General features: G+C 58.2%; 5 protein-coding genes across 5 annotated transcripts; 3 read left to right on the top strand and 2 right to left on the bottom strand.

The window, feature by feature from the left end:
* Window positions 1-1856: 1856 nt before the first annotated feature.
* Window positions 1857-3786, bottom strand: TRAVEDRAFT_67621 (uncharacterized protein). The gene is made up of 6 exons (XM_008047198.1): window positions 3732-3786; window positions 3632-3683; window positions 3461-3578; window positions 2936-3409; window positions 2426-2879; window positions 1857-2375 (listed from the first exon to the last, which is right to left on the bottom strand). Exons 1-6 carry the CDS (start codon window positions 3753-3755, stop codon window positions 2244-2246), a joined length of 1254 nt encoding a protein of 417 aa, XP_008045389.1. The 5' UTR covers window positions 3756-3786; the 3' UTR covers window positions 1857-2243.
* A 1154-nt stretch (window positions 3787-4940) lies between these two features.
* TRAVEDRAFT_32316 (uncharacterized protein) lies at window positions 4941-5408 on the bottom strand. Its single transcript, XM_008047041.1, has one exon. It carries the CDS (start codon window positions 5231-5233, stop codon window positions 4973-4975), a length of 261 nt encoding a protein of 86 aa, XP_008045232.1. The 5' UTR covers window positions 5234-5408; the 3' UTR covers window positions 4941-4972.
* A 419-nt stretch (window positions 5409-5827) lies between these two features.
* On the top strand, window positions 5828-7091 carry TRAVEDRAFT_24907 (uncharacterized protein; the record flags this gene model as incomplete). The annotated part of the gene is made up of 3 exons (XM_008047026.1): window positions 5828-6088; window positions 6149-6355; window positions 6399-7091. 3 exons carry the CDS (start codon window positions 5828-5830, stop codon window positions 7089-7091), a joined length of 1161 nt encoding a protein of 386 aa, XP_008045217.1.
* A 7682-nt stretch (window positions 7092-14773) lies between these two features.
* TRAVEDRAFT_32312 (uncharacterized protein) lies at window positions 14774-15162 on the top strand (the record flags this gene model as incomplete). Its single annotated transcript, XM_008047040.1, has 2 exons — window positions 14774-14833; window positions 14952-15162. A coding segment is annotated over exon 2 (211 nt), but the record flags the coding sequence as incomplete, so codon positions are not given.
* A 1178-nt stretch (window positions 15163-16340) lies between these two features.
* On the top strand, window positions 16341-17902 carry TRAVEDRAFT_40934 (uncharacterized protein; the record flags this gene model as incomplete). The annotated part of the gene is made up of 4 exons (XM_008047055.1): window positions 16341-16379; window positions 16555-16899; window positions 16960-17166; window positions 17219-17902. 4 exons carry the CDS (start codon window positions 16341-16343, stop codon window positions 17900-17902), a joined length of 1275 nt encoding a protein of 424 aa, XP_008045246.1.
* Window positions 17903-18949: the final 1047 nt, after the last annotated feature.

The following is an 18949-nucleotide window of genomic DNA, read 5'->3' as shown; positions in this document are numbered from 1 at the left end:
CGCAAACGCCCGTCTCAGGCCCGGTCTTCCGACCTGCGCACGCCGCCAGCAGCAGCGAGCTCGCCGTCCTGCGCGTCCCCCGAGCGTGCACGGCCACCGTGCTCGCATCGTGCCACATCTCCAATCGCACGCACGCCAGAAGACGCTGCGAACAGCGCGGCGGAGACTCTCGCTCGCGGTCTGGGCCCCAGCCAGGTCGGTCGGTGCGAGCCCTTCCTTTCCCTTGCCGCATCTGCCGCATCCCACGCGATGCAGCTGATCCCGTCTCCCGAAATCCGAATTCATGTGCCCGTGTCAATTTAGGCGCCTACATCACAGCCTCCCAATATTCCGCAACGTCGCCTGACTTGCCTTGAATTCCAGCATGCTCGTACTTGCTACTGCAAACGGAACTTTCGAGCGCAAACCTGCAAACGTCTTTTCGTATGCTATAACTTTGTTATCGTGGTGACGTACCTAATAGTAATAGGAGAACCTAAGAGTGCCTCTGATCCCGCAACACCAAACAGCATTGATCGTTACAGCGGTGCCCTACTACATCCCGTAAGCCCCATAACCATACGCCTCCTCGCATCCACGACCGTCGGACACGCTGACATCCCCAGCGAAGCCCACAGAACCTCGTCGCCCCCCGCGTCCCGGGGCGCTCCTCGCCCTTCAAACTCAAACTCTGCGCGCACTGCGAGCGTCCGTGCGCGTGCACCACATTGACACGCACCGCAAAGCCGCGCGAGTCGCGGGGCAATCGTACTCGGTGGATTGAAGGTTGCGCGCCGCCGACCTCGACGCGCTTCCCTCCGACCCCACCGCGGAACACCGCTCGAGGCTCTGCGCACCCTAGGTGTCAGTGCGCAACTGGAAGTGCAGGGTTGAGTTCAGGGAGGGCGCGGAGCGCGGCACGCCCTGCTCGGAATGCCCATCCCGAGATACGCTAGCCGCTGCGCCGCCATGTCCTGGTCCATGATTTTGCGTGTGCTCAGGGTCAGCGACCCTGCTGATGCTGTCCAAGTGAGCTGTACGCCGACACCCTGGGAGCGCGGGTATATTTACCGGCTACTCGCAATGTGCGGGATTGGGGTTCAGAGAGCCGCGCTCCGTTCATGGGATTGATGGGACAAGCAATGCGTGCGCGACACTCCAGTGTAGCACTGCCTAGCCGTATGAACGATATCTATTGACCAAATTCGGTGTGGAAATGCGCGTTTCCCGTAACAACATACCATCAGGACGTCCGCGGTTGACGTCGAAGCTGAGGGCTTATATTTGAGCACAAATGATTATACTTCTGTCCATGACATAAATCACATAGCACGAGTCGTATGTACTCACAACAAATCATCTAAGATTATGATAGCACGGGATCCATAGACATACGTCCTGCGATAAACTTTGCTGAAGTAGAAAGGCAAATGCGCCAGCCGCTCGGTATGGTGTGCCCTATGTAACACATAAACCGTCGTACATGTGGGGAGGGTGTATTCCCAGTGTGATGTAGCGACAGCGGATTACGCAGTTGATTCAAGTACGGAAAACGCCCCTCGACGAGAGAGCCTTGCGAGGTCCCGCGCCGACGAACGCAAAAACACAAAATAGAACGCGAGCTCACCCAATTGCGCATATCGACGTCAGGCTTCGAGACCGGCACGATGAGCTTATTCCTCTTGCGCCGCGCCGTGTAGCGTCGAGCTGCGATACATAGCTTATCAGTCCAGCTGTATACGCACGGGAGGCAGGCGCCACCGACTTGTTATCCCAGGGTCGTGCGGGTGAACATACAACGCTGTCCACTGCAATCGAGAGCGGTGGATGCTGGCGGGAGTCGATGCTGGCGGGAGTCCGCGGCCGGCTGCTGGTAAGTAGCGTCTGCGCCATGTGTGCATACACCAACCTTCGTTCATACATACATAGTTCTGACGTCGATATTAAAAAGCCACAGGACGAAAGAAACGACCGACCGTACAGTATATCGCAGGCTATGTGCAAGAAACGTAACGAAGGAAAGGAAAACTCCGCACCGCTTTGGCCACCACATCTCGGTCTGTCCGTCTCCCCATGCCGTCGTATCGAAAAAGATCCACGCCCTCGGGAACGTGAGCGAGGCAGGGATGAGTCAAAAGATGATGGGTAAGGAAGGAGTGGTTGGACGGGACGGACTGTTGGCACGCATCCCCGGTCGCGACGGATCGCAGCTCCGATCCTCCCTGAACGCGCATCCGGGAGACAGTCGACCACGGCGAAGAGGGCTACAAGAAGTCCTCCGCCCGAGCGCGCTTCTTGCCGCGCATTTCCTCTGAGGAAACATTGGGGACGGGGCCATCAGCCTTCTCGTTCGCGAGAGGGAAATAGTACTTCGGGCATCTCGATCGCCTCTCCTCCTGCAGGATTGTTAGCGGCAGCATCTCGCTCAAACGAAGATGGAACATACCGGAGAGAAGTTGGCATCTTCCCATTTTAGCGCCGTACCCTTCTTGAACGGCGGATTGACTTGAGCGAGCGATGGATTTGGCAGAACCAAAGGCGGAGGTGGTGCTGAAGACACCGTTTGCTGTGCTTGGCTAGGAGGAGCAGTTTGCGGTGCGGGGCCTGGATACGCCCCGGCCCCAGGAGGACCAGGCGCACCATGGGGAGGTGGGGGTGACGCTGAGGACGCACCGGGCATTGGAGGCATATGCATATGAGGCAATCCCATTCCTGGGGGAGGCGAAAAGCCTGGCGGGGGAATACCCGGAGGTGGTAAACCCGGGGGAAGGAACGGTGGGCCGGGGAATGGTGGTCGACCGCCAAGGTGGTACGGGGGTACGCCTGGGGGCATCATTCCTGGGGGCGGCGAGCCAGCGAATGGCGGCGGTATCGGAGGGAATCCTGGGGGAGGCATCATGCTACAGAGATAGTTCGATTAAGACGTTCCGAGTGTAATAAGAAATACAACACTTACCCAGGGGGCATGTGCGGCATCCCAGGGAAGGGGGGTTGCCCCGGGAAACCTGGGGGTAGACCACCTGGCATGAAAGGAGGCGCACCTGGCGGCATCATAGGTGGCATCCCTGGCGGAGACATAGCTGATGTCGGCATCGCAGGGGCGGGCGGAGCAGCATATGTTTGGGAAGGCGCAGCATACACGCCGCCAATTGAAGCCTCCTGCGCTATAGGAGCAGCGGATGCTTCGGAGGCACCCATCAGAGCCTTGTGAGCCTCGAGCTGCGCCTTCAGCTCGTCTTCGGAGAGCGGGCGGTTCTCGATCTTTGGCCGCTTCGACTGGGGCTGGGTGATAGTACCTGGATTGAGACCAAGCTCGATCTCCTTACGTCGCTTGTAATCAGCCACGTCGGGCGCAGGAATGCCCTCCATTCCGAAGATTTCCACCTCATACCCATCCCGTCCAGGAAGAGCGTTTTCGATGCGAGGTAGGCTGAGACAGCATATAAGAGAAGTTCGTTCTATCGTGTAAGGTACGGCTTACTTTTCAGGCTCCAGTTTATGGACTTGTTGGATGTGTACAGCAAGACCGCCGGCAGTGTTCAGTCGCCGTGGACACATGTTGCACTTGAAATGCTTGGCCTTCTGGTGCTGCATCAACACTATATCGGCTGTCAGCGTTGTGTAGAGTGCGAGTGCGGGCAAAATGACTCACCCTTCTCATCCTCGAACTCCCTCTCACAATACCAGCACCAGGGGCGGAGAACCTGTGCGCAAGTTAGAATGAGGGCATTTGTTCACAAAAGACCTCGTACCTGCTTGTTTTTCTTCTTGGCCATCGTTGGATGATGCTGCGTTCAGCGAAGTGCGTTCGGAGTCGGTGAGAGCAGATGGCGTTGAGAATGACGACCTCGGGAGCTTGTCCGCGAGGCGAGGCATCCATTTGAGCGGAGTAGCTGAGCTTCAACATCAGGCTGTGGATTTGTGCCCAAAGGGATAGCGGAGATACAAAAGCACGTGGCTCGGTATCAGTGCACGGGCCCGGGAGCCGTGGACGTCGAGGACGCCACTCGATAATTGACCCGGACGTTCTCCTCGAGGTGAGGTCGGTCAGGAACGGCTCTCGAGGCCACTGCTCCACGATGATAATATCAGCTACATTCCTCCTCCAATAAAGCTCTCCCAGCCGCGGCCAGCATCCTCCAAGACCCCCTCAACATGATTGGCGACTCGCTGCCTGAATACGTCTTCATCCGCCTCTCCATCCTCGGCCTTCGACTTGTTGCCCCGCTCAGTATCGTCTACCTCTCCTACAGTGCATACCGAGGTCATCTTCTCTTTTCGCCATGGCTAGGGCTCTATGCAGCCGCCGAAGCCTCCTTCTACCTCCTCGTCTTTCTACCCAGGTCCAGGCTGCTGCAGAAGGTGAGCAAATCCGACTTGTTTCTATTCATTGAGCCACGAAGCCTTCCCAAGGGAATCTGCCCACGAAGTTGCTTCAGGAGCTTTCGTCCGCAGGTGTTTCTGCGGACTTGGGGTATAACACACGCTGAGCATCGCGCCGGAATGTCTGACTTCTTCGCAAAGTTCCGGCGGCGGAGAGGTCTGTCCCGCAGAACACGCTCTGGCTCATGTTCTGCGTTCTGGTAGCTTGGTCGAGTGACAGAGGTGATCAGTGCTGTATCATCAATATCGGAGAACGTCCCGGGGGCTGCGGGATGTGTTCTGCCGAACATGTTCTGCGTTCCGGGTGACAAAGTGTAACATAGTTCTCATAGCCAGACCACGCAAGTTCAGAGACTCTGGGAAAAGTGCCTTCGCGCGTCGCTGAACTCGGTGTGCACTTGAAGTGCACCCCGAGTACACTTTACCAGTGTAACATCTCTCACGGCTACGTTCTTATATGGCATACCGATGAGAGCAGCGGGTATGATGTGTTCAACGTTGGCTATAGCGGCAGAGACCACATTGTACCCGTACTCAGCATACTTTGAGGTCAAGGTGTGAGGCGCAAGCCCGCTACTCTTCATGGGCAGCGAGCACCATGTCGCACACGTCACGATATCGGTCCACCGCTGGTCGCCTCTGTCACCGGAACGCGCTCTGCCGGACAACTATCGCGCCCGTCAGGACTTTCTGCAATATCGTGCGGCGTGTTGAGTTTTGCCCGCACCAACGTGAGTACTCGAGTGGCGGGCTCGTGCCTCGCGCGTTGACCTTCACCGAGATTGGCATGGTCCCGTCCCATGAGAAGTAACATCGAAATCACGTCGTAACAAAAGTTTGATTGTGCTTTCGGTGTCTCAACTCGCACCATCGTAGTCGCAAGCTGGTTACACGTTTTTCAAAGTGTGAACAGCGTGTAACACGGCTTCTATGATACATCTGGAGATTCTCGACTTTTCACGCAGACACAAGAGGTGGATCTACCTGCGCACGCAGTCTCGCGGCGCATATTCCATCGCAAGATGAGACATCGACGTAAGCTTTCTTGTCCTTCTTTATTCTTTGTCCCGGACATAAACGTCTCAGAATGTCTGCATACCTAGCATTCTGTCTCGTTTTCCAGGCAGCGATTTACCGAACACCGGTAGTTGAACCTTTTGCTATGCCATGTCGCGTGCTCAGGCTTCCCTATTGGGCTTCATCACGGTACGTAGTAAGTGGCGAAAGGGCGATCCGTCTCATCCGATGACTCTTGCCGTTTTGGGCATCACAGAAAAGCCGCCATAAATCCCACCAATGAGATGGAATCCCTGTCGCGTTTCTCACTGTCCTCGCACATCGATTACAACGACCAGACACACATGCTAATGCATATCCACAGGCTGCGACCCACCCGCCGCTCCCACCGCGTGAAGAACGAGAAGCGCTGTTTGCGAAATGCTTCGCTCGCGTCAGCGATAGCGAAATGGCTTCCGGCTGGTTCTTCTCTTCTGTACCCGATGACATCAAGCGCGAAAACATGATCGAATGGCTGCTCTGGGCGTTGTTCGGCACTCACCGCGAGGGCCTCCAAGACGAATGGGCGGAAGAAATCCAAGGCTATCTGCAGAAGATGGAGAGCCTGCTCGGGCGGAAGATCGAGGAGGGCTGGGACCAAACTGTGCGCTGCATGAAGGTCTCGCTTGACCCGGTCGACGCCATCCACAGACCTCTCGTGTGGTACTTCGTGAGTTTCCGCAATGCTCTCGTCGCAAGAGCATCACTGACTGTTGTATGCGATATGTAGATTGTCGCGACTGTAGATACGATCACCGCCGTACAGATGAGACGCGCTGGCTTCCGTCACTACACTTCCGGTCACTGCACGTCCTGCTTTCCTCCCCGCGCGTTCACTGCGTTCTCCAACAAGGCTCCTCACCCGGATCTCGTCTACTGGCTGCGACCGCATCGATCCACGACGAAAGATCCTATTCTATTCCTGCATGGGATCGGGGTGCGCTGTTTTTGCATCTGTCCCATGGACTCGTGACTGACAGCGTCTGCAGATCGGTCTCTGGCCGTACGTCCCGTTCTTCACCGACCTCGTCACAGCGGACCCCGACGTCGGCATCATCGCCATCGAGAACCTGTCAATCAGCATGCGCATCTCCCCTCCTCCCCTCTCACGCGAGGCCATGCTCGAGGCGCTCACCGAGCTGCTCGACGCCCACGGCTGCGAGCGCGTCGTCGTCGCCGCGCACTCGTACGGGACGGTCGTCGCCGCCCACGTCATGCGCGACCCCGCGCTGTGCGCACGCGTCTCCGCCTGGCTGCTCATCGACCCGATCCCGTTCCTGCTGCACCTGCCCGCGGTCGCGTACAACTTCGTGTACCGCGCGCCGCGCCGCGCGAACGAGTGGCAGCTGTGGTACTTTGCGAGCCGCGACCCGGACGTCGCGCGCGCGCTCGCGCGGCACTTCTTCTGGGCGGAGAACGTGCTGTGGAAGGAGGACCTTGTGGGGAGGGACGTCGCGGTCGTGCTGAGCGGGAAGGACCAGATCGTGGACGCGGCGGAGGTGCGGCGGTACTTGACGGGCGAGGAGGACGCGGAGATCGAGTTCGCGTGGCGCAAGGACGGACTGGAGGTGCTCTACTACCCGGAGCTGGACCATTCGAAGGTGTTTGATACCAAGGAGCTGCGTCGGCCGCTTGTAGAGATTGTACAGCGGTTCGGGCAACGGTCGGACTGAGGATGCGGGTGCGTCCCTCGCTACTAATGTACACTGGCTCCCACAATAGATCTTTACTCGCTTCCCCCTGGGCGGCGCGATCCGGGATGATGGAGTGTCGCTGGCCGCGGTTGATAATGCGAACCTTGGGTAGATTTTTAGAAGTATACCAAGGCGCGGTGAGCTGCTGGATGCACTCGAGGGGCGGCACGCTCGCGGGCGTCAACGGTCAATCTCACTGCCGCCACGCACAACCACTCTCTTCCTCCTCCTCTCCCGCATTCTCCCCAACTCGTGATACTTAGCTCGTCACGGATTTTCTCGTTACTCTACTGGACACGTACTCTGGAACTATGTGAAGCGACTGTACGAGTTGCGAACTCCGCGGCCTTCCATACTCGGCACTTGGCACTCGGTGAGTAAGTAATCATTTCGGCGAGCTCTTGAACACTCAAATCACCTCGCTCCACCCCGTCGTCCCCCTACGCCATTCCTGTGCATCAGAGCAGCACTGAGGAGCACGCCGCGCAGAGTACGCGGACTTGTGGGTCCAAGTTCTGCTACGCGCGCATTGCCTCGCGCTCGGAGCCGATACCGACCTTCCTAGGTCAGCGCCGGACGGTCCGAGTGGCCTGCCGGCACCTCAGCGCCCCTCGTCTCCGAGGCCCCCGGGCGTTGTCAAGAAACGCCCATTCAGGCGTCTCCTAAGTCGGTCCCGAGAATGCCGGCATCGAGTCGCGTCGCCGGACTACTCAACGACATGGCAGGCATGCTGCCGCAGGCTGCCGCCCGGATGTCTGAGGACGCGCCACAGCAGCCGGCGTCGCAAGGCGGTAGCGCAACGCCCTCTGTGCGATGCGCACAGGGAAGGAAGACTTCGCGCAGGGATGCAAGGTGAGTAAAGATGACCTGACCCCGCCGCCGAGCGATACTGACCGAAATCTGTGCCGGAGTTGTCGTACGGTGGACGGCAGACATCGAGCGGGATGTGGTGGGAAGTGCGTCGTTTTGACCCCCTGGTTTGCAAGGTTTCGAGGTCAGAGCACGATTTGTGTGGCCCGACTACAGTACGCCAGCAGCGGAATGGGTCCGGGGAATCACGGACATCGGGCGGGCTTCGAGGTCGCAGCACGGGGCGCGAAGAGCCCGAGTAGGGACACAACGTCAGTGATACTCTCCCAAGGACGCAAGCGAAACATACTGACCAAAATCAGCCGAGAACGCCGGACGTTTCCGCGCTAACGTGTAGTGGACAGTGGAGATCGGGGGAAATGCGAAGGGAGCCACATCTCGACCACCTCGCTTGCAGGCTTGCAAGGTGCTCATCGTGATGCGCTGCCGACGGGAGAACGGGACCCGAGCTGTGTGCGGCCGTATCGCCTGTGCGTCGTGAACGGCGGCCGTCACATTCGAACATGTCGAACAGCCCGTGAAAAGGCGCTAGGTGGTGGAATTCTACTTTAAGGGCAGAAACGACCTCGTGCTGCGGTTCCTGGCTCGAGGGATTTGGGACTGGCGGATACATGGGCGAGCGAATGTCTCCGCCAACCCCGTCGTCAGTTCCGAGAGGAAGACGGTCGAGTTTCGAGCCGGGACGTCCGCAAGCCACCAATCGGACATTCTGAAGCTCCTTGGTGCGAAGCTATCCCCGGAAGTGGCTCTATGTCTGGTAGATGCATTCACCATCAAAGGTCAGCGGATTTGTCTGCTAATGCTACGAAATGTTGTGCTCATACCTTGTGCAGTGCCATGGCTCCCAAGAGCCCACGCTGCCCGCCACCTTCTGCATAGGACTCATGGACTCTCATCGCTGTTTATCGTGTCCTGAACGCGTTTTGGCCCGGATTTAGACCCGCCCCGTGGTTTCGAACCTTCCTGGCGCTGCCTACGCTAGGCCGTCGTCATATCAGCTATTCTGCCACTGCACAGGGCTATGCTGCACACGGTGCTCACCAAACCAGGTACTGTCATGTCCCCTCCACACATCGCGAAACTAAATGACGGGAGACTCACCGAGCTGTCACCCACAGACACAGCTATTCGCGCCGTTTGATCGATGCGAGCACCGTGCTCGAGGTTATGTTGTTCAGAGGGGTCGCGCGGCCGGCGACGAAGATTTGGACTGCACGACATGACGGGCCTGTCGGGGACGCGGACTCCGACTCAGAGGCAGTATGAAGAGGAGGGATGGACTTGGACGGGATGGGGCGGGGCGGGGCACGGAAGGTGAGTGTGAAAGTGATTGATGCGGCCATCCAGACACGGTGCATGTCTGTTCCGCGTGTCACATATTTCCGATGCAAGCAAATTTGCTCTCTTCCAGGAATGAAAGCTCGGGACGATTCGGGTAATTCAGTCAGTCCCAATTCCTTTTACAGTGCTTGCATCCGCGCTCCTCGGAAACTTCACAGGTTCACATTGCATCATCAGCCAACTGCATCGCCTATCGTATGGCACACTCGATGAGGTGAGTATCGCTCGTCCACAGTGTGAAATTATGTTTTGATGAACCTGAAGATGTATTGTCCTTGCTGCATCGTTTACAGGACAGTCCGTTGAGTGGCGAAGATGCTCTGCGCTCTGTGCTCTGCGTCCGAGTCCGTTATCCCTTCGCTGGATTTTCCGATGGTCGGACGTTTTCCATGGCCTAGGGCGAGCAGAGAGCATGCGCTCACGCCCCCGGGCTCCCCGTTCGGTTGCTTTGTTCTGCATCGGGTACTCTCTAGCCTGATCCAGAGATGACCGAGTCGTACGACAGACGGCACACGCGCCCATTGGGGCATACTATATTCGGTTCACCCGCTAACGATAATAAATCCGTGTGATCCCGTACTCAGGGCTGGCAGCGCCATACTGGTGAGTAACAACTGCCCTGCTCGAGGAGCTGTGACTGACACATTTCGGCTCCATGTTGCCTCGCTTGATGCCGAACAAATGCAGCGTGTCAAGGACACCTTTGTGCTCCTGCGGTGCGCGTTTTCGTCCTGCGCCTCGGTTTATCGGTGCTCTGCTCGGGAACACTAGAACGCGGTCGTATGAACAGGGTCTCTACCCACTGCAAGGCCCGGGGGCGCCGGACTCGACTCGGGGCTTCTCACAAAGTGTGTCCCCCTTCTCGGCGGCGTGCAGGCCAATTCCCAGTCCTGCGCAGGCTTCGGAGTTAATCGGCCTAGTGTAATCAGGCACGGGCAAAGTGTTCGTCGGAAACGGACAGGTGCCAGCGAGCAGTGTGACACCCGCATGTCCGTCGTCGAAATTACTAAAAGGAGTCATAAGACGGGTTCTGCAGCATGAGCATGCGGTGCGTACACCGTCCCGCTCGCTGTGTTGCAGGTTGGCTTCAACTCATACAATGATTTTAAAGCCATCGAGTGCGAACACGGGAGCACCACGGTCACTCTCCTGCATATCTTCGGAACGCACAGCTCGAGGTGTGCAGCCTTGTTCCCCGGGTTTACGGGGCACTCCGCATCTGACTCCTGCTTGTGTAGGTATTTCTTCACGTCCCCCAGCTCGAGCGACGGGTTCAAGGGCACGGATGCGGAACTTCACGCTGTCGTGTTTGTAAGCCTTCGCCTTGTGCGGAACCGACTAAGGCCGCAATCAGAACGTCTCTAACCTCACGGAGGTTCTAGGGCGGCATACCCCGGTGATCGGTTCGTTTGGGCTTCGTTTACGCATGGTATGTTTTGCGTAGCATGCGACGGGCTCGTTAGCAAGCTTGTTTGTACTCTTTGTGAACTCGAAATATATTTTTACCGCCTTGTTCTTCTGAACTAGTTACAGCCGTGTGCGGAGATAAATCACATCTACAGTGGCATGCTCCCACCTGCGAAGACCGAGTTCGGTAGCTGCTCGTCTCCGTGTAAGTGACGTCGGATAAATCAGGGGTACTGGGACTTGACGTACTGCAGCTCGGAGCTCGGGCGAGCATCGCTGTGCAACCGTATCTGTTTCTGAAAAGCAAATTAAATGGTGCACAATATTATCTGGCATGCCGGATAACGAGAGTGGTGTATTGCAGGAGCCTGGCGGACGCAAATGTGATTCGGGAGAGAGGGATTGATGGTGTGGGCGGGCGAGGCGCACCCCTGAGTGCACCCAGACTAAACGACGTCGACGCCGGTCAGCCCCGTGAGCGTCAACTAAAACGATGCTCGAATCGAACATGTCGAATGTCCACTGTGCGCTCCGATTACGTGCGCCCCGAGTAGAGCCACGAGCGGGCTCCGCCATCGCTCGCCGGGCCCACTTACGCCGCTGAGCACGCTGCAGAACTTCTGGATGCGGTACTGCAGTCACCTACCGTGCTCTGGGCCATGTGGGCAGCATAAGTTCCCGCCGTTTATTCTGAAACAAAAGCCCCATACCAGTGACAAAATGCCGCGCGAAGCGTCCGCAACGGCCGTGGCTACATCTCGGTTTTCCGGTTGCCCCGTCCGTCCCCAACACACGGTGCAGGTCGACGAACATCGGGAGCCGTTACCCCGTTCGGACGGACGGGAGGACGAGTGTGGAGGTTCTTGCTATGGGGTGCTGGTGTGAACACACTGGTATCGTCGTCCGGAAACTGCAACCTCGCTGAAAGGCCGCATGGGGCGCCATCTGGGCGTGGTGTGCTGCTCCCACGAGCGCACGGGGAGTCCAGAGGGACTACAGCGGGCAACAGACAACAGATAGCGCTCCAATGGCGACTTGGGAATGCGGCATACGCCCGGCACAAGGGGGTAGCAAGGTCGGGGCGACGTCCAGCGTTGTTGGGAAGGGCTGAGATCAAACCTGGGAGCGCTAGCAGACGGTGTCGGCGGGAAATGCGCTCGTCGAGGGTAATTGAATGTACGAGCAGCACGGAGCGGCGTTGTGATACCACATCGTGTATCGGGCGAGCACCTGCGAGCGCATCGAACACAGAGCCCATTTTTGCTGCTTGCATGCACTGTGCACGGGGATAAGTGGCGTTCACGGTGACCAGTGTAAACAACTTACGAACGGATCTCGAAGCATGCAGCGCGCAGCCGGCTCTCATCAGTGTAGAGGCACTCATGAATTGTCCCGGACGTTGTTGGGCAGCGAACTGAGCCTGCGTTATGCGCGTAGCCCTTGCACAGACACTGTTCTCCTCGTCCGTCGGCGCGTCAGAGTCTCGTACGTGCGGCGTCCCTCGGCGTCCTAACATCCACAACATGAACAGCGCGCACCGATTACTGCGCTCTCCACCCGCTTGCCAACGGCGCCATCTGCCCAAACGAGCGACGTAGGACACGACGGCACCAGCCCCCTCCGCGCCGCCCGACCGCGACTCCGCTCGCCCGAGGACGACGCTTCCCCACCGCATGACACACGGCGAACAGCCCCAAACGAGCACACCGCGCGGGCGCCCCGAAGCTGCCACCAGCGCCGCGACGGAGGATGGCAGCGCCCGCGGGACGAGCGCGATCGTCGCCTCGCGTGCGTCTGAGTGCGAGACGTATGCCCCGCACGAGCCGAGCACGTCTTGGGCGGATGCTGTGCTGGGGAGGCGTGCGGCTGCTGCTGAGGCTGCTCGTGCGATGCGACGCCTCTTTGCCTTGTCGGTGGGTGTTCACTCGACTGCGGGGGCGATGGCAGGGGGAGGCGCAGGTGCAAAGTGCGGGCCGGACGGCGCAGAGGCGAGGGCCCCACGAAACGGATTCATCGATGACTAGGGAGCCAATGAGCTGACGTCGCGATGATCCCAATCCAGACTGCCGGCGTCGTTCGGCGGTGCGCCAGGACATGTCCTGGTCGTTTCGGGGCAGCACGCGGTCATTCGGGGAGGAATAGAGCACGCTCTTACTGGTCGTCGAGCGCGAGCTCAGCACTGCGTGCGGTTGCTCGAGCCCAGCGCTGCATGTGGTTGCTCGAGCACTGTGTTGTGCGCGAACGCACGCCAGACAGCGTCCATGTGCGTCCGCAACGATCGCGCCCCGCCGCCTGTGCCGCGCGCGAAATGGCGAGCGTGAAGTTCCACTCGGCCGGGCCTGACATCGTCCGAAAATGAGGCTTCCCCGCCGGAGGACGCGCGGCGACCTGCTGGAAACCAGTGTCAGACGAGCGCTCCGTCACGGTAGCGAGGATGCGAGCCTACCTGATAGACAACGATGCAGTCCTTTGCACCGGTGCGATGCTCGGCTCGCGTGCGCTAGGGTCGAACGCGCACATCTTGCTCGCACAGAGGTCACCGCTCCAGGTTGCGCCGTCTTGCTACGAGAATCGACGTCTCTCCTGTGCGATGGCGAGTGCACTATCGACGTTAGCATCGACGACGAGGCCACACATGGGCCTTGGCGCGCAGCCTATCCGAGACGGTGCGGGCGGACGTGTCTAGACGCGACATGTGGATCCGATCGCGAAGCCCGAGCGTCCTGGCATCCCACACTCGACGTATTCCCGCGCGCATGCCGGACTGTACCGCGTACGCGAAGGACAGACACTTCGAGCTTGGAAGCGAAGAAAGGCGGGGATGTCGGCGTGTGTACATGCAATCTGGAGCAAACTGTGAGTGGTCCGTGCGCGCGCCGAGTACGTTAAAAGGTGCAGGAGGGCACACCTTGCCTTCGTTGTCGTCGTCCTCTCCGCCTGGTGTATCCCCGACGATCTTGGACGGTCTTGCGTGCTCTCCGGGCGTCGTCTGCTCCGTGTTCGTTTGGTACGTGCTCGCCGTGGTGTTCGTTCAACGTAGCTGATTTGTTTTGTGTTTCCTCGTCAGGAGAGCGGGTGGGCGGCCCAGTCCTGCGTGTACGCAGAGTCCGTAGTGCAGCTGCCTGGGGGCGGCCCGAGTGCAGTGTACAGCAGCTCGCTGCCAAATGAAACGGTAAGTGAGCTTCGTTGATGAGAGGAGACAATCGCTGACCTCTGTACTACGTTCTAGCGACAGAACGACTCATCCTGCGGCTACGCGGAGGCGTGTGGACATGTTAAGCAGTGGGGAACTCCTTCGGCGGAGTATGTGTGCTAGTATAATGACCGTTGAGATATCGGTGCATCACATGTATATATGCTCGAATAACATACCTAGTTTAGTTCATGATGGTCATGTATGCGGCACAGCGCATGCGGGTGCACTGCCGTATGCGTGAACGGCGCGTGTGCGGCAGATATCATAGCACGGGGATCGATGTATGCGCGTTCTATGGCGGACGGGGCCGCCTGCGGGTCGTTCCTTCTGTGCAAACGAGAACGAGGGGACGGGGCGTTAGGTGCACAGGAGGAGAAACATGGCGACTGGATGAGCGAGTAAGTAGCCGGGCCCGAGGTGGAAAACACTAGAAGGCAAAGCTAGCAGTCGGGACTGAGAGCAAGGGCGCGCGGGCGCTCAGACGGACGGAGTTGCGTGGCGAACGGCCTCGAGCTCTACTCTATTATAGCGAATGTAACTACTCGATCGTGCCGCTGCAGGGCAGGAGCGATGCGGCTGGGGGACATGGCATGGTGAGGTGACTCAGAGAGCGAGCAGTACGCCCGAGTCAGTAAGCGTTGATAAGCAAAACGCGAACACGTGAGCTCCTTGTGAGGCTGGTCGAAGTCGAGTCGCAGTCAAGTAGCATTCGCAGAGTGGCGAACGAGACCAAGAGGGCGAGCGAGCGAGTGCAGGGAAGGAGCGACGTGTGGCAGCCATGACGCGTGCCCACGTCCACCGCGGGCGCTTATGCCGATCGCGTCTCTTCTTCGGCTCCCATGTACTGCCCGGGAGCCGTGGACGTCGAGGACGCCACTCGCTAGTTAACCCGGACGTTCTCCTCGAGGTGAGAGCGGTCAGGAACGGCTCTCGAGGCCACTGCTCCATGATGATAATAACAGCCATATTCCTCCTCAAATAAAGCTCTCCCAGCCGCGGCCAATATCCTCCAAGACTCCCGCAAGATGATTGGCGACTCGCTGCCTGAATACGTCTTCATCCGCCTCTCCATCCTCGGCCTTCGACTTGTCGCCCCGCTCAGCATCGCCTACCTCTCCTACAGCGCGTACCGCGGCTATCTACTCTTTTCGCCATGGCTAGGCCTCTATGCAGCCGCCGAAGCCTCCTTCTACCTCCTCGTTTGTCTACCCAGGTCCAGGCTGCTGCAGAAGGTGAGCAAATCCGACTTGTTTCCGTCCATTGAGCCACGAAGCCTTCCCAAGGGATTCTGCCCACGAAGTTACTGCAGGAGCTTTCGTCCGCAGGTGTTTCTGCGGACTTGGGGTATAACACACGCTGAGCATCGCGCCGGAATGTCTGACTTCTTCGCAAAGCCCCGGCGGCGGAGAGGTCTGTCCCGCAGAACACGCTCTGGCTCATGTTCTGCGTTCTGGTAGCTTGGTCGAGTGACAGAGGTGATCAGTGCTGTATCATCAATATCGGAGAACGTCCCGGGGGCTGCGGGATGTGTTCTGCCGAACATGTTCTGCGTTCCGGGTGACAAAGTGTAACATAGTTCTCATAGCCAGACCACGCAAGTTCAGAGACTCTGGGAAAAGTGCCTTCGCGCGTCGCTGAACTCGGTGTGCACTTGAAGTGCACCCTGAGTACACCTTACCAGTATAACATCCCTCACGACTACGTTCTTATATGGCATACCGATGAGAGCAGCGGGTATGATGTGTTCAACGTTGGCTATAGCGGCAGAGACCACATTGTACCCGTACTCAGCATACTTTGAGGTCAAGGTGTGAGGCGCAAGCTCGCTACTCCTGGGCAGCGAGCACCATGTCGCACACGGCACGATATCGGTCCACCGCTAGTCGCCTCTGTCACCGGAACGCGCTCTGCCGGACAACTTTCCCGCCCGTCAGGACTTTCTGCAATATCGTGCGGCGTGTGGAGTTTTGCCCGCACCAACGTGAGTACTCGAGTGGCGGGCTCGTGCCTCGCGCCTTGACCTTCACCGAGGTCATGGACCTGTCCCATGAGAAGTAACATCGAAATCACGTCGTAACAAAAGTTTGATTGTGCTTTCGGTGTCTCAACTCGCACCATCGTAGTCGCAAGCTGGTTACACGTTTTTCAAAGTGTGATCAGCGTGTAACACGGTTTTCATGATACATCTGGAGATTCTCGGCTTTCCGCGCAGACACTGGAGGCGGGTCTACCTGCGCACGCAGTCTCGCGTCGCATATTCCATCGCAAGATGAGACATCGACGTAAGCTTTCTTGTCCTTCTTTATTCTTTGTCCCGGACAAAAACGTCTCAGAATGTCTGTATACCTAGCATTCTGTCTCGTTTTCCAGGCAGCGATTTACCGAACACCGGTAGTTGAACCTTTTGCTATGCCATGTCGCGTGCTCAGGCTTCCCTATTGGGCTTCATCACGGTACGTAGTAAGTGGCGAAAGGGTAATCCGTCTCATCCGAGGACTCTTGCCGTTCTGGGCATCACAGAAAAGCCGCCATAAACCCCACCAATGAGATGGAATCCCTGTCGCGTTTCTCACTGTCCTCGCACATCAATTACAACGACGAGACATGCATGCTGATGTATATCCACAGGCTGCCACCCACCCGCCGCTCCCACCGCGTGAAGAACGAGAAGCGCTATTTGCGAAATGCTTCGCGCGCGTCAGCCATAGCGAAATGGCTTCCGGCTGGTTCTTCTCTTCCGCACCCGATGGCATCAAGCGTGAAAACATGATCGAATGGCTGCTCTGGGCGTTGTTCGGCACTCACCGCGAGGGCCTCCAAGACGAATGGGCGGAAGAAATCCAAGGCTATCTGCAGAAGATGGAGAGCCTGCTCGGGCGCAAGATCGAGGAGGGCTGGGACCAAACTTTGCGCTGCATGAAGGTCTCGCTTGACCCGGTCGACGCCGTCCACAGACCTCTCGTGTGGTATTTCGTGAGTGTCCGGGATCCTCTCGTCGCAAGAGCATCACTGACTGTTGTATGCGATATGTAGATCGTCGCCACTGTAGATACGATCACCGCCATACAGATAAGGCGTGCTGGCTTTCGTCATTATACCTCCGGCCACTGCACGTCCTGCTTCCCTCCCCGCGCGTTCACCGCATTCTCCAACAAGGCGCCTCACCCGGATCTTGTCTATTGGCTGCGACCGCATCGGTCTACGACGAAGGATCCTATTCTATTCCTGCATGGGATTGGGGTATGCTGTTCATATATCTGTCTTATAAAACCATGAATAACCCGGTTTGCAGATCGGTCTCTGGCCATACGTCCCGTTCTTCACCGACCTCGTCGCAGCAGACCCCGACGTCGGCATCATCGCCATCGAGAACCTGTCGATCAGCATGCGCATTTCCCCTCCTCCGCTCTCACGCGAGGCCATGCTCGAGGCGCTCACCGAGCTGCTCGACGCCCACGGCTTCGAGCGCGTCGTCGTCGCCGCGCACTCGTACGGGACGGTCGTCGCGGCACACGTGATGCGCGACCCCGCGCTCTGCGCACGCGTCTCCGCGTGGCTGTTCATCGACCCGATCCCGTTCCTGCTGCACCTGCCCGCGGTCGCGTACAACTTCGTGTACCGCGCGCCGCGCCGCGCGAACGAGTGGCAGCTGTGGTACTTTGCGAGCCGCGACCCGGACGTCGCGCGCGCGCTCGCGCGGCACTTCTTCTGGGCGGAGAACGTGCTGTGGAGGGAGGACTTGGTGGGGAGGGACGTCGCGGTCGTGCTGAGCGGGAAGGACCAGATCGTGGACGCGGCGGAGGTGCGGCGGTACTTGACGGGCGAGGAGGACGCGGAGATCGAGTTCGCGTGGCGCAAGGACGGGCTGGAGGTGCTTTACTACCCGGAGCTGGATCACTCGAAGGTGTTTGATACCAAGGAGCTTCGCCGGCCGCTCGTAGACATCGTGCAGGGATTCGGGCGACGGTCGGACTAAGGAAGGCGAGCTATCTCCTTTCGCTTGCTCATACCCCATCTTTTCGCGCTCTGCCTATGTTACATGGCTTCGTTCTAGATGATCCTGCTATACACGCAACGTAAGTCTACCTTTATACCGCAAAGATTACATACATAACAACCCTCAGCGTCCGTCTCTTAAGAATCTTTCCGCGTCGATTCGTGGCCTAGTCATCATCTGCATCTTTCGTCCCATCGTAACCGACCTGTGGCATCCTCAAGTAGTCCCGCGCGGAGCATGCTGATCAGGCGTAGTCGCTGATTCGAAAGAGCGGGTATCATAGTATGCAGTAGAAACCAAGAGACAGACGCAGCGCAGTGCCGCGGCCGCGAATATCTCGAAAGCGCCTGCGCGCCAAACAAAACCACGCGAGTAGGCCGAGTACGCCGGGTACTTCTCTGCCTCACTCTGCCAGCAAGCCTTACGCTCAAGCTTTGAGTCCGAGTCGCTCACTCGTCCTTTCGAATCATTGTCCCCTGTCGGAATAAGAATCCGGCAAATCCGGGTGGGAAAAGTGGCAACTACTCGACACGCACTCGGATGAATTGAACTCAGAGTCTAGAACACCCTCCGCTTTGCTTGGTCTAACTTATCCGACGCAGCGCTGCTTTCCCAAACCTCACCATGCAGTACTCCCTGGCGCGTTCAGGAATCCTTCGCATCACTACTAGTTTGTTGCGTTCAGCCCGTCTGTCTTTGTGCATCTCCATCCCTGCTCTGACCTCTCGCCAGCTGCCACGTCGCGCGCTCTCGAGTACGACGCCTCCTCCTCCCGCTCCCGAACTCTTCAACTACACGTCGGGATCCTGGCTGTAAGTCGTACCATATTGCGTAAGTTTACATGTTGCTGATAGCGTGATTTTGCACATTTCAGTGTTAATAACCAACTTCGTCTCGCAGAGCGCAGGCTCGAGTTCAACGTCGACGAGTTTCGCCGACTTGCCACGCAGTCTGTCGGTCGCACGTCCCAGGATGTCAAGACTATGGTGAAGCTCGACGAGGGCGGATTTAACCGCATTTTCCTCG

The sequence above is a fragment of the Trametes versicolor genome (genome assembly GCF_000271585.1).
Source record: "Trametes versicolor FP-101664 SS1 unplaced genomic scaffold TRAVEscaffold_16, whole genome shotgun sequence".
Lineage (NCBI taxonomy): Eukaryota > Fungi > Basidiomycota > Agaricomycetes > Polyporales > Polyporaceae > Trametes > Trametes versicolor.
This window is presented reverse-complemented; position numbering and strand designations above follow the sequence as displayed.

Bases quoted from the DNA above. Each gene is read 5' to 3' on its own strand.
- TRAVEDRAFT_32316 (XM_008047041.1), bottom strand. From the start codon at position 5,233: ATGGTGCGAGTTGAGACACCGAAAGCACAATCAAACTTTTGTTACGAC.
- TRAVEDRAFT_67621 (XM_008047198.1), bottom strand. From the start codon at position 3,755: ATGGCCAAGAAGAAAAACAAGCAG. The intron at 3,579-3,631 runs GTGAGTCATTTT...CAGCCGATATAG, and splicing joins GGAGTTCGAGGATGAGAAGG to TGTTGATGCAGCACCAGAAG. The intron at 3,410-3,460 runs GTAAGCCGTACC...ATGCTGTCTCAG, and splicing joins CATAAACTGGAGCCTGAAAA to CCTACCTCGCATCGAAAACG.